Source organism: Dipodomys merriami, unplaced genomic scaffold (assembly GCF_024711535.1).
Source record: "Dipodomys merriami isolate MVZ:Mamm:240054 unplaced genomic scaffold, mDipMer1.0.p SCAF_1, whole genome shotgun sequence".
NCBI classification, from domain to species: Eukaryota; Metazoa; Chordata; class Mammalia; order Rodentia; family Heteromyidae; genus Dipodomys; species Dipodomys merriami.
This window is the reverse complement of record NW_027202270.1, coordinates 39,702,110-39,714,867: the sequence shown is the minus strand read 5'-3', so window position 1 is coordinate 39,714,867 and position 12,758 is coordinate 39,702,110. Positions and strand designations below refer to the sequence as shown.

Sequence of the window (12,758 nt, the reverse complement as noted above, 5' to 3'; positions counted from 1 at the left end):
AAGGAGACATGTTCAGTTCATGTTTGAACCTCTTCGACTACTCTATTGCTACTCTTCAAACTCTTGTCCAGACATCTGGAGAGAACATTAAGTTTTAGGTCCTCAACTTTATAGAAGATGGCTTGTCACAAGTGAAGAGGGTTTTGTAAGATGGCTATGAAGGACAAGAGATCCAGAAGACACGCTAGAAGATCACCAGAGGAGTCTGAGCAGGGTGTAGGACCCTTGCTGAGCTGAGCAACATGAAAGGTCTGGCCAGGAGTTGTTTCCTGCCTCAGAGGACTGTCTCTGCAACAATTAGAAGGACAGACATGTGTAAGGAAAACTGTAGGAGAATGAGATGTTTATAGCAAAGTGCAAAATGGAGCATGAATGTTTGAAATTCTGCAACTAGAGTTCAAGGAGGATTTCTTTTGAGTGAACCAAGGTCTCTATAAAATGATAAAATGGCTGCCATTTGTTCAATATGTTCCATGTGCTAGATTCTATGTCTACGCCTTTATCTTACGGAATTGTCTTACAGACAACATAACCATGATGACACCCAAGCACATCCTACTGTGATGCTAACTTCTTTAAAGAAAACAGGGAGAATGCTCATTATATCTCAAGGTGGCACAAGATAAAAATAGTCTGTTAAAGCACTTAGCATTGTGACTAGCACTAGGGAGAACCAGAACACTGCAGCTGCCGTTAACAATGTTAGACAGACACATCTGTTTGCTTGGGGCTCATAGACTTGAGGGAGTATACTGTTGGGTTTTGCTTTGCTTGGGTGAATACTGATAATCATTATGACTGAAAGCCAAGGAAAAGGCTGTTACAATTGGCTGCAAACTTATCTTAGAGGAAGACAAAAAGAGAATCTTTTTAAGAATTTATTTTGAAAGCCAACTGACAACTTCTGCCTGGCTTTCTAGTCTATTAATGGAATGAATGAAGGTCAGATGAGTTTTTTTTTCCCTGAGTCAATATCAGAACGTGCAAGGTTAAGTACAAGTGGTTTCATGGTGAAGCCAACTGGAAAAAATCCATTCCTCTCATTTTCAAAAAGGGTTTTGAAAAATGTTTAGTAAGAGCCAGGTACAGGTGGTTCATGCCTGTAATCCTAGCTACTCAGGAGGCTTAACTCTGAGGATAGTGTCTGAAGCCAGCCTAAGCAGGAAAGTCTGTGAGACACTTAACTCCAATTAACCACCAAAAAGTGGTAGTCCAAGTAGTAGCCTTAAGCAAAAGGGCTCAGGGACAGTGCCCAGCCGCAGAGCTCAAGCCCCAGCACTGGAATAAAAAAATGGCTAGCTAAAATGTCATTTTGTTACAATGACAGACCTGACGAAGCCATCCTAAGAATGCTCACAGCACAGCACACATAGCACAGCAACAGCCCCTCACCTTCTCTCTGCCTCCAACCTGTCCATCTTTCTATTCATCACAAAAAATTCTTGACCACATCCAACTCCAGTGCTTTGCCTTTTCCAAAGGGTCTAGTTTCCAGGTGCCTTGTATAAACCTGAAATGCTGAACAGGAGTGCCCATGGTTCTCTACACACCACGTGCTAAATTACCCTTTCAGGCCTATGCACATAAGAATGCCATAGTCTAGCTTATGCAGCAGGCATTACTGGGGCTTCAATGGAGCCTCCATGCGAGAATCAAACGACACATACTAATCAAAATGCCACCTCTGCTAATGTCCTCTCTAAGTATCTCAGGTGGAAATGACATTTTCTCATATGACACTATCATCGCCCTGCCATCTATCACAGATTAGCTTGTATTAAATATTAAGCTCCCAGAAGGTAGTCGACACTCTCACACTGAGCAACTATTAAATAGACAACAGGCACAGTGCTAGACATTAGTTACCAAAAAGAACATAGTCTTTACCCTAGGCAGAGACAACAAAGCCATTAACTATTATATTAATTGTGATATAAAATACACTTTACACTTCAGATGTGAAAAGTCAAGGGATAGATGAATTAGGAGGGACGATTTGAAACACAGATGATCTTGAAGGAGAACACTTGCTGCATTATCTTGGAATATTAAAACAATTTCATGTGCTCCAAGTTTCCCAGGGTGTGTACAAACCTAACAAATATTTGCAGAATGAGTAAGTATATATTATTTAGGTTCAGAATCTATTATTTTCATTTTCATTGTATACCTACGGTGTCTGAGGTTAGAGTTCAAATTACTTAAGTAACAAAGGCATTAAGTTTTTATATCATTTATGACCCAACTACTTGTCACACAAACAAAAACTTGTCTAACTTATTTCCCAGTAACAATACTTCAATAACTTCAAAATTAATTGAAGTACAGGAGTACTCTACTATAAAGTATAATATCTTAAGAATCATTAGTACAGGGCTGGGAAGGTGGCTCCATGGTAGAGAGCTTGCCTTGCATGCCTGAGGCCCTGGGTTCGATTCCTCAGCACCACATAAGCAAAAAGAAAAAAGCCGGAAGTGGTGCTGTGGCTCAAGTGGTAGATCGCTAGCCTTGAGCTGAAGAGCTGAGGGACAGTTCCCAGGCCCAGAGTTCAGGCCCCACAACCGGACCAAAAAAAAACAAAAAGAATCATTAGTACATACTCCTTCACATATGTCTCTTCAATATAAAAATAAAACTGATTTAACAGAATAAATGTGACAGTATCTTAAAATGTCCACTGAAAGATCTTTAAGATTTGGAAAATATAGGAATATAATTACTGATATTAAATGTATTTTTCAGAGGATACTATTTCACTTAGGCTGGTGGTCAAAGAAAAGACAAATGGTACAACAACTTTGCCTTCATAATCTACACTTTTTCCTTTATTCTTTCCCATCCTGAGACTTGAACTCAGTACCTGGGTGCTGTTCCTGAGTTTTTGTGCTCAAAGCAAGCACACTTGCGCCACAGCTCCACTATTGGCTTTTTGGTGGTTAATTGGAGGTAAAAGTCTCATGGACTTTCATGCATGGGCTGGCTTCAAATGAGGATCCTCAGGTCTCTGCTAGGATTGCAGGTGGTTAAATTGTTTTCTTAAAACATTAAAATTAAAAGGGTAATGTTTATCTTTTTAGGCCCAACTCCTTGCAGCTGTGGACTTGGGTATCAGTCTAACAATTGCCATATCAAATAACATTGCTCTCTGTGTTAAGGAATCTGGACAAGTCACTCTACCTGACTAAATAGAATGAACCTATTCTATGTGGTCTCTAGAGTTTTCTATTTCTATATACTTTCTATGATCTCATTGCTTTTACCACCTTTCCTTGAGAATAAAAGTTATTAACAGGCAGCCATCTGGGGAGATTTGGTACTGATGGAGTACCTATATAAAACAAAGAAGTAAGATTCTGAGCTTTCTTGGCAACAAGCAGAGACATCCAGGGTTAGCACTTTCTCTGGAAATTATATCCTCCAGGACTGCATTGAGGATGACACCACCAAGCTGGGAACATTTGGAATTGTGTGAGGCAGGAGTGGGGTGCTTCTTGGTAGCCATAATGATGCTAAGAATCAGGAAATGGGGACAGCCCTCTACTCAAAGAGAAGTTGGGTCCATGTGCCAACAGAGCTCCATTTTGAATGAGATACTAAGGGAGGAATTTTAAATTCCGTAAAGGAGTTCTTATTTTAATTTTTTTAGCATCAAGCAAAATGCCCATCATCCATAGAAAAGGACAGGGAGGAGGAGGGAAAGAGTAAAACTAACAAAAGAAGGGTAGGAATTATAGACATTAAAAATCCTTATTCTGCCACAGTAAGCAGTGTACCCTGAATAAGTGCCTTAAACTATAAAAATGGAGAGGCCACCATATACTTAATGTCAAGATTAAGTTAGAAAAAAAATATAGGGCTATACATTTATTCTATATAGTTCATTCTATATAGTACTAGCAGAGTTTCTATACACATTCATTTCTTTTTCCTTTTCTTTCTCATTAAATTTCTACAGTCAGCCCTCCCTATCTCTGGGTTCCCCATTTATAGATTCAAGCAACCTCAAATTGAAAATACTTAAAAAAAACTCTGAATGCTGAATGATACAATTTTTTATTATTCCTTAAACAATACAGTAAGAACTATTTACATTGAACTAGTTTATTATAAGTAATCTAGAGATGATTTAAAACACAAGGGAACATTTGCATAGATTATGTGCCAGTACTGCACTATTTTAAACAGGGAACTTGAGCATCTATGAATTCTGGGATCTACACGGTATTAAGAATCACAGGCCCTCAGATATTGAGGGGTGGTGTAATTAGATCTCTTACAACCCCAAAGATTGGCTCCCTTTAAAACATAGGAAGTGAGGGCAGGAGTTGGCTCAGTGGTAGAGGGCTTGCCTTGCATGCATGAGGCCCTGGGTTTGATTCCTTGGCACCACATAAGCAGAAAAAAACGGAAGTGGCACTTATGGCGCAAGTGGTAGAGCTGAAGAGCTGAGGGACAGCGCCCAGGCCCAGAGTTCAGGCCCCACGACCGACAAATAAATAAATAAATAAATAAAATAAAACCTAGGAAGTGAGTTGACAACATGAAGTAGTTTCCTCGATCTCCTCTAGCACACAATCACTGACGCTTGATTGCGCAATTGTTATCAAGTGAACTTTGAAAACCTGAAGCATACACAGGCTCTAGGAGCCCCATACTTTTAAGAGTCTTGCCAGGACAGAACAGAGAAGATAAGAAATTTTTACCTCGGGGAGTTATTTCTACTCATATCCCTCAGGGAGGAAAGACTTTACCTGTCAAAGTCAATAGAAGTGATAGGTGGTTACCTAGTTCTTAGGAGACTTCCCTAACTGCTACATACTAGAGGTGGCCCTTGGATTAGTTGGGAAGCCACTGCCCCAACAATTCTCCCAAACATGCACTTCTAGTGAAGAGTGAGGTTCTGTCTCTGGAAGAAAAGAAAGACCCACAAGCCTGATTTCTGCCCTGAGAACTAATGAGAGAACAACTTGTGTCATTGTTTTTTGTTTTGTTTTTTTAAAATCAGTCCTGGGGCTTGAAGTCAGGGCTTGGCCACTGTCCTGAGCTTTTTGCTCAAGGCTAGCACTCTACCACATGAGCCATAACATCACTTCTGGCTTTTTCAGTTTATGTGGTACTGCAGAATTGATGCCAGGGCTTCATGCATGCTAGGCTAGCACTCTACTACTAAGCCATATTCCCAGCCCTGGGCTTGCTCATTTTCACCACCCCACTCCCAGTGACATAAACTAAAATTGTCCAGTTTCAGTCCCTTGAGATTAGTTTTTCAATATGATAAAAATCATTTCATTATGTTTTACTGAGAATTACCAAGAACAAAAACAGCTTCTTCAAATGCTGACAGGTTTTCCTATTAAAAGTAAATAAAACAAAACTGTAATTAATTTGGGAGTGGTAGTTTTCATCACCAGGATTTGTTTGTGTGTCCAAATCTGGAACTTGAACTCGGTATCTGACACTTTCACTCAATGCCTGGATCAACTTAGCCACACCTTCAATCTTCATCGCCAGGATTTTAAAAGATCAGTGAAAAAAAAAAAAACTTGTAGGAGAGGGGGTTAAAAGAAAACATGTCATTCTTTAACACTCTAGCCATATAAGTAAGGCTTTGTGCATCTGGTATAACAAAAGGAAGCAAGAAAGAATACAGGTCCTGCATAGGCCCTCAAACAATCTGTAGTAGCAGTATAATCCATCCTTATACTATCACTCTACCTCTGTGCCTATTCCCCTGACAGAAGGCAACTATGACCAAAATCATTCCCACTTTAGTTCTCCCACTCCCCCAGTCCTGGGGCTTGAACTCAGAACCTGGGCACTTTCCCTGAGCTTCTTTTTGCTCAAGGCTAGCACTCTACCACTTGAGCCACGGCTCTGCTTCCAGCCTTTTCTGTTTATGTGGTACTGCAGAATTGAACCCTGAGTGGTAGAGTGCATGCTAGGCAAGCACTCTACCACTCAGCCACATTCCCAGACTCCTACTTTAGTTCTAATGCCTTCCTTTGATACAACATGTTTATACTGAAGCAGAGCAAAAAGGAGAATATCAGCCTGAAATATAGGAAAACTCCTTACTCCCTTTTTAGTGGGATGGTCACTGACATACACAATCAAAATAACTCCAAACTCAGGTCATTTATCTCATATATCCCACGCTGAATGTCAAACTACATGCCTAACAAGGAAGGAAAGGACATGTGATAGAAGAATCCACTCCAGAAAATACAAGTATACATTACATTCTATACAGCCTAAATATAACACTGAAATTCTCTATTTGAAAGATTTTTAAACACATATCATGTGCATCACTAGTACAAAATTTTAAAGAGAAAATAAGATTTTAGATACCATTTTCAAAATCTTAAAGTAATAGAACATGAATTTCATCACAACTCCTGAGAAGTGACTCCATACAGGATATATTCCACCAGAGAGGCACTGAACATGACTTTTGTTAGACCCAACATGATCTGCCCGGTAACTGTGGGGAAATGAGGAGGATGGCTGTGAGTACAGAGGGCTAGTAACTAGGCTGGCCTCAGATCTACACACCAAGGCCTTTCAAGTAGGACTACTGTGTTGTAACCCTCCCTTGTTTCCCCAACTTGCAGACCGTTTGGAATATAGACCTCAGTTCCAAGTGTGTGAACCAAAACCCATTCTGAGATATACAAGTGGTAGTCACTGTAGTCAGGATACTTGGAGTTTATCAGAAGGATGCTGAACAAAAAATAGAGCTGCTAAACATTACTGTTGAAACTTAGAGGTTCTTTGTAATGGAGAAATATAATGAAGTCCAGGAACATAGAACACTCTAGAGTGCAGCAGAGTTCTGTCCTGGCCTTAAGAGTCCAACCAACACATTATCCTTGCCTCTAAGCCCTATATTCTCATTGACTTTTCATATTCTATCCTCCAATAATCTAGCCTGCAGGTTACCCATAGGCCACATTATTGAAACATGGAAAAATCCTGATTCACTTGGGGACAACCTTAGCAAGGTTATTACCCAAATCCTCCCAAGGTATTTATAGTGTTCAAAGTGTGGTTACTGAATTTCAAATATTCACCAGAAACCTTAAAAAATAGTCCATAGATTTAGGCATTAATCACAGTGGTCAAATATAAAAACAATTATTTAAGCAAAACATCTAAATGAGCTTTTTTTCTAAATTGACAACACAGAGGGATCCATAACAATAGCAGCTAAGCCCATTCCCAAACATTTTGATTGAAGTGTGTGGCATGGACATTAGTATTGTAAATACAAATGGTGAGATTAATATACAACAAAGTTTGAGAACCACTGTTGTAGGAAACAAACAGAAATATAAAGCATGGAAGTAACAGAAATGTCCATCAACTGATGCTGAGTGGACAAATTAAATATGGTTTATTTACACAGTGGAATATTCAGTAATGAAAAGTAATGAAGACATAGGATACATGTTGTAATAAGACTGAATTTTGAAAACATCTTGCAAAGAAGCTGGTCACAAAAAAGGCAACTATTACCTGGGTGTACATTTATGTGAAATGTCTAGAATAAGCAACTCCATAGTAGAAGAAAACAACTGTGAACTTGAAGAAAATGGGCAGTGGCTGCAGTGGATTTAGAACTTCTTTGGTGGGACTAATAAACAATGGGGTTATACAACTACTAATACACTAAACTGCCAAATTAAGTGGGTGAATTGTATGTAATGCGAATTATATCTCACATAAACTGTACACCTAGTTCTCAAGAAGCTTACAGTCTAGCTCTAGAGAGAATCAACTGTACATATAAGACAAATACTTGAAGGCCATTGAAGACAACTGCCTAAATAATACAAAATATAAAAGCAATACACTCAGGATAGCATATGACATCAAAGCTGAACAACCTGTTGTTTTTCTTTTCCTACTCACTTTTCTTCTCTGACTTGAACATCACTAGTCAGATCTTGTTAGTTGTTATTGATTCTACAAACTCCAAAGTCTCAATCTCTAATTTCATATAAAAGGAGTGACTACTCAGCATTGCCAATGGATTTTAAAACAGTTTCTTCAGAATGCAAATTGTTGACATGCTGTGATATACTAAAGAGTAGTTTTGATGGACATGGTGCTTCAAATCCTACTTATGTCCTGGATTTGTCTTCTTTACAACCATCGTCTGGGTCAAGTAAGGTGGCATGCTAACACACACACACAGAAACAGTTTTAGGTCTAGAGCTGTAGTTTAGTGGTCAAACCCTTGCCTAGTGTGCACAAAGCCCTGGGTTAAATTATTAGTGTTCAACATGTATGTGCACACATACACAAAGACTTTCAGATATGAGGCTCTGCAACACACAGGTAATTATAGCATATTTGCTGTAATGATGGATTAGAAATGGTTCTTATCCTTCAAGAGTTCTTAAAATTATTAATGCAATCTGCTAAGTTGCTGTGGTAGGAGCTGAGACATAAAAATTCAATTTTAAGACAGGATACTACCACTTAAACTGGAGCTCCACTTCTGGCTTTTTGCTGGTTAGTTGGAGATAAGAATCTCATAGATATTCCTGCCCACAGTTGACTTTGAATCATAATCCTCAGATTCAGTCTCCTGAGTAACTAGGATTTAGGCATGAACTGATACTTGGCAATTTTTAACTTTTCATTTCCAGGAAACATACCAGTAATTACTGCAGAAGTGCTGGCCTATAAGTTTAAAGTCTTTTCAATGTTTCTTGGCATTTATTTAAAAGCAAGTAGCAATAAAATTGCAGTAATATTTGTTGATCAAAGTCCTATAGCACATTTAATTCAGAAAAATCAGACAATAATTTCTAAAACAATTAAAAAATAAACACTATAAAATGATTTTGAAATGTACTACTCTCAAAGCACTAAGTAAACTTCAACCAGATAGACTTGAGTCCTTATGCTTGCTCCAATTCAGAAGTGCCAAAACAGAATTAGTATTTAATTTGAGCCAACTGGTTTCTGCTAGCTGTTTTCAAGTCAAATCCCCTCTGTTCTACCTACTTTCCTTCAAAGTAGTTTAACCCTAGCAGTCAATACCACTGTTCAACATATCCTCACTATAAAACTTTTTTTGGTAGTGAGCCTCATATTTACTAGGCAGGCATTCTACCACTTGAGCCAAAACTTATTTTGGATAACTACTTCAACATAAAAATACTTAAACATAAAAAAGGCAGTGGAGGCTGGGCAGTGGCTCACGCCTGCAATCCTAGCTACTCAGGAGGCTGAGCTCTGAGGATGACAGTTCAAAGCCAGCTGGGGCAGGAAAGTCCGTGAAACTCTTATGTCCAATAAACTACCAGAAAACCGGAAGTGGCACTGTAGCTCATGAGGGACAGCACCCAGGCCCAAAGTTCAAGCCCCACGACCAACAACAACAACAACAACAACAACAACAAAAAAGTCAGTGGACGTGGAGAATGTACCAACTAACAAGGCAAATAAATGCAGCCGGGCGCTGGTGGCTCATGCCTGTAATCTTTGCTACTCAGGAGGCTGAGATATGAGGATCGAGGTTCAAAGCCAGCCCGGGCAGGAGAGACCGTGAGACTCCTACCTCCAATAAACCACCAGAAAACCGGAAGTGGCGCTGTAGCTCAAGTGGTAGAGCGCTCGCTTTGAGCTGAAGAGCTGAGGGACAGCACCCAGGCCCAGAGTTCAAGCCCCATGGCCGACAAAAAAAAAAAAAAAAATGCAAAGGCTGTAGTAGCTAAGAGATTCACTGGCAAATGTAAGTTAGAAAACCACCACTGAAATCCTGGAATTTTAAAAATGACTGTTGTATTAAGAAATAGTCCTGCCTACCTAGGTAAAATTCACCTATGTCTATTTCTTTTTGAGAAATACAGGAAGCAAGTACACGGTGGTTTTATTCCCTCTCACTATAATTTTTTTTTTTTTTTGGTCTGGTCATGGGGCCTGAACTCTGGGCCTGGGTGCTGTCCCTCAGCTCTTCAGCTCAAAGCTAGCGCTCTACCACTTAAGCAACAGCGCCACTTCCAGCTTTTTTTCTTTTTGCTTATGTGGTGTTGAGGAATTGAACCCAGGGCCTCATGCAAGCGCTCTACCACTGAGCCACCTTCCCAGCCTTCCTCCTCTCATAGTTATTATTAACAGTTCTGCTAAGTGGAAAAGGTAGAGACATGCATTTTTTTCATTCCTGCCTTTCAATTTTTCCTCAGTCTATTCACTTATAAAGGGAGAGCTTTTACACCTGCTTAAACTCTAACTACTCTGAGTCCAGTTTAGGGAGTGGTCATTTTGAGTCCCTGGAGTCAAGCTATCTGGGTTTGAATCCTGTCAGCCACTCAACAACTGGGTCAAGAAGCTTGAAGATTCTTGGCCTTCTCTTTTTGTGCCTCCTTCCTAACCTGGAAACCTGAGACAATAGTATTTCCTGTATGGTTACTGTGAAATTATGCATGAGAAAATTATATTGCCTGGCATGTAGAGAAATACCCAATAACTTATCTATTATCTTGGTGCCAAATTCTTCTTGTCTGCTGAAAAGTTAACCTGGGTTCAGGAAAAATTAAAGATGAAGTATTTATGCAAAATCCCCTATAAATGTCTTCAGTCAAGTCAGAGGACAAATCTAGAGGAAAAAAAAGTGCCTGTAGTCCATAAGGGCTTCTTTTCTCATGCAGCTTTGTTAAGTATAATTAATCTCAAATAAAAATAAATATTACCGAGGCTGGGAAGGTGGCTCAGTGGTAGAGCGCTTGCCTTGCATGCATGAGGCCCTGGGTTCAATTCCTCAGCACCACATAAGCAGAAAAAAAAAAGCCGAAAGTGGCACTGTGGCTCAAGTGGTAGAGTGCTAGCCTTGAGCTGAAGAGCTGAGAGCCAGCGCCCAGGCCCAGAGTTCAGGCCCCACGACCAGACCCAAAAGAAACAAACAAACTAACAAACTAAATAAATAAATATTACCAAAAAACAATGTATTTGGCTTTCAACTCTTCCTAGTAATCCTAAAGAAAGAAAGGTTGTTTGATAACTTTGTTTTTAAGGACCCAGGTTAACAAGAAAGATGCTTCAAAATGGTCCTAGTTATTTTTAAGGCAGAAAGACTGGTAAGAATAGTGCATTTAACCCCCACAATGCCTCAAGAGATTTTCCACATCTAAAACAAGTTGTTCTTTGCTTAATATTCATTCTGAAGATGAGCCTTTCTCTTTGTGTCTAACTTTTAAAAATAATCTCATTAGTCCAAAATCAGCTTCATCCTTTATCTTCCAAAGTACTTGAATCTCTCCAAGACATCTCTCAGAAAGTAACAGACAGTTCTATCTAATGGAGACACAAAATCTTTGGGTTTCCTTATTGTGCTGCTTAACAACATTCTCTTTTCTTAACAAAATTTAAATTAGCATATATTAATAATTCTATAGGTGAGTACAGTGTACTTGACCCAAGTTCATCCCCCTCTATTATATTCCCACACTATACCTCCCCCCTCCTCTTACCATCTTCAGAGTGAAAAGTTATATATTAGAACCACACCACTTTGGAGTTTCTCTGACTTTTGGTTAAAACTTTCAGCTCTATTCAATTCCTTCTGGACTACAAACTTGATTTTTAATAGACATGAAGCTGATTCTACATTTAACTTTTCCTACTCTTCAGATATGTACACTGATGTCATTTTTTTTTTTGCTAGTCCTGGGGGGTTGAACTCGGGACCTGTGCACTGTCTCTGAGCTTCTTTTGCTCAAGGCTAGCCCTCTACCTCTTGAGCCACAGTGCCACTTCTAGCTTTTGTTGTTGTTATGTGGTACTGAGGAATCAAACCCAGGGCTTCATGCATGCTAGGCAAGCACTCTACCACTAAGCCACATTCCCAGCCTTCCTTCTGATTTCAAAGGTGGAAATGCCTTATGAATGGAAAAATTCACATGTAAGAGAAATCAGTACATATTTTATGCATTTCTGTATATGATATGCTGTTCTATGAACAGAAAAACTTAAAAACCAAAGTTCATTTACACTATATATCCTTCAGCCAAATAAGCATTCCTATAGATTGCTAATGAACAGTAGACAATCAAAAAGTACTAATTTTCTTCTTTATACTAATGAGAATCAAGAGAATAAAATCTTAATTGTTTCTGGGACCATGTTTAATATAAATAACTTCGAGGAGGAAAAAAGGTATACTTAAAGCACTGTCAGTAACTTAAAACCTTACCATGGCTTTAGGCTTCAATGGCTCACATCTGCAATCCTAGCTACTTAGGAGGCTGAGATCTGAAGATCACGGCTCAAAGCCCATCTGAGGAGGAAAGTCAGTGAGTCTCTTATTACCAATTAACCATGAAGCTGGAAGTGACACAGAGGCTCACAGTGGTCAAGCGCTAGCCTTAAGCAGAAAAGCTGAGCGACAGCGCCACAATCGACCCAAAAAGAAAAGAAAAAAAATAAATAAAACAAGGACAAAACTTTTTACCACATATCTGAGATCTTCCTAAAACCTGACATTTAAGAGCATAAACAAATGTACTGTCCTATGAAGTTGCATTTTTCCTCGAATTGAACTTTATTTTACCTTAAAAATCCAATTAGTACGCCTAAAAATGCAAAAAGTACTCCTTTAAAAGTTCCTGCGAAGTGTGAACCAAGTTTTTCTTTTTCACTTTTACAAGAATGTATAAAACTCACTATCAAGTGTTCTAAACCACAAGTGTCTTACCCTCAGGCTCTTACAAAAGGAGAGGAACAAGGGAAGGAACTGAGGGGGCAAA

At 39.2% G+C, this 12,758-nt stretch overlaps 1 protein-coding gene across 3 annotated transcripts in view; it reads right to left on the bottom strand.

The window, feature by feature from the left end:
* Nfe2l2 (NFE2 like bZIP transcription factor 2) overlaps nt 1–12,758 on the bottom strand; it is a 34,015-nt gene that overhangs the window by 19,838 nt on the left and 1,419 nt on the right. The window contains exon 1 of one of the 3 annotated variants that reach the window (XM_070020348.1): nt 12,206–12,276. The exons of the other annotated variants lie outside the window; for them this stretch is intronic. Within the exon in view, the coding sequence (XP_069876449.1) occupies nt 12,206–12,208 (3 nt within the window). The 5' untranslated portion in view covers nt 12,209–12,276. Of the gene's footprint in view, nt 1–12,205; nt 12,277–12,758 lie in introns of those variants that run through there. 3 annotated transcript variants of the gene reach the window in all.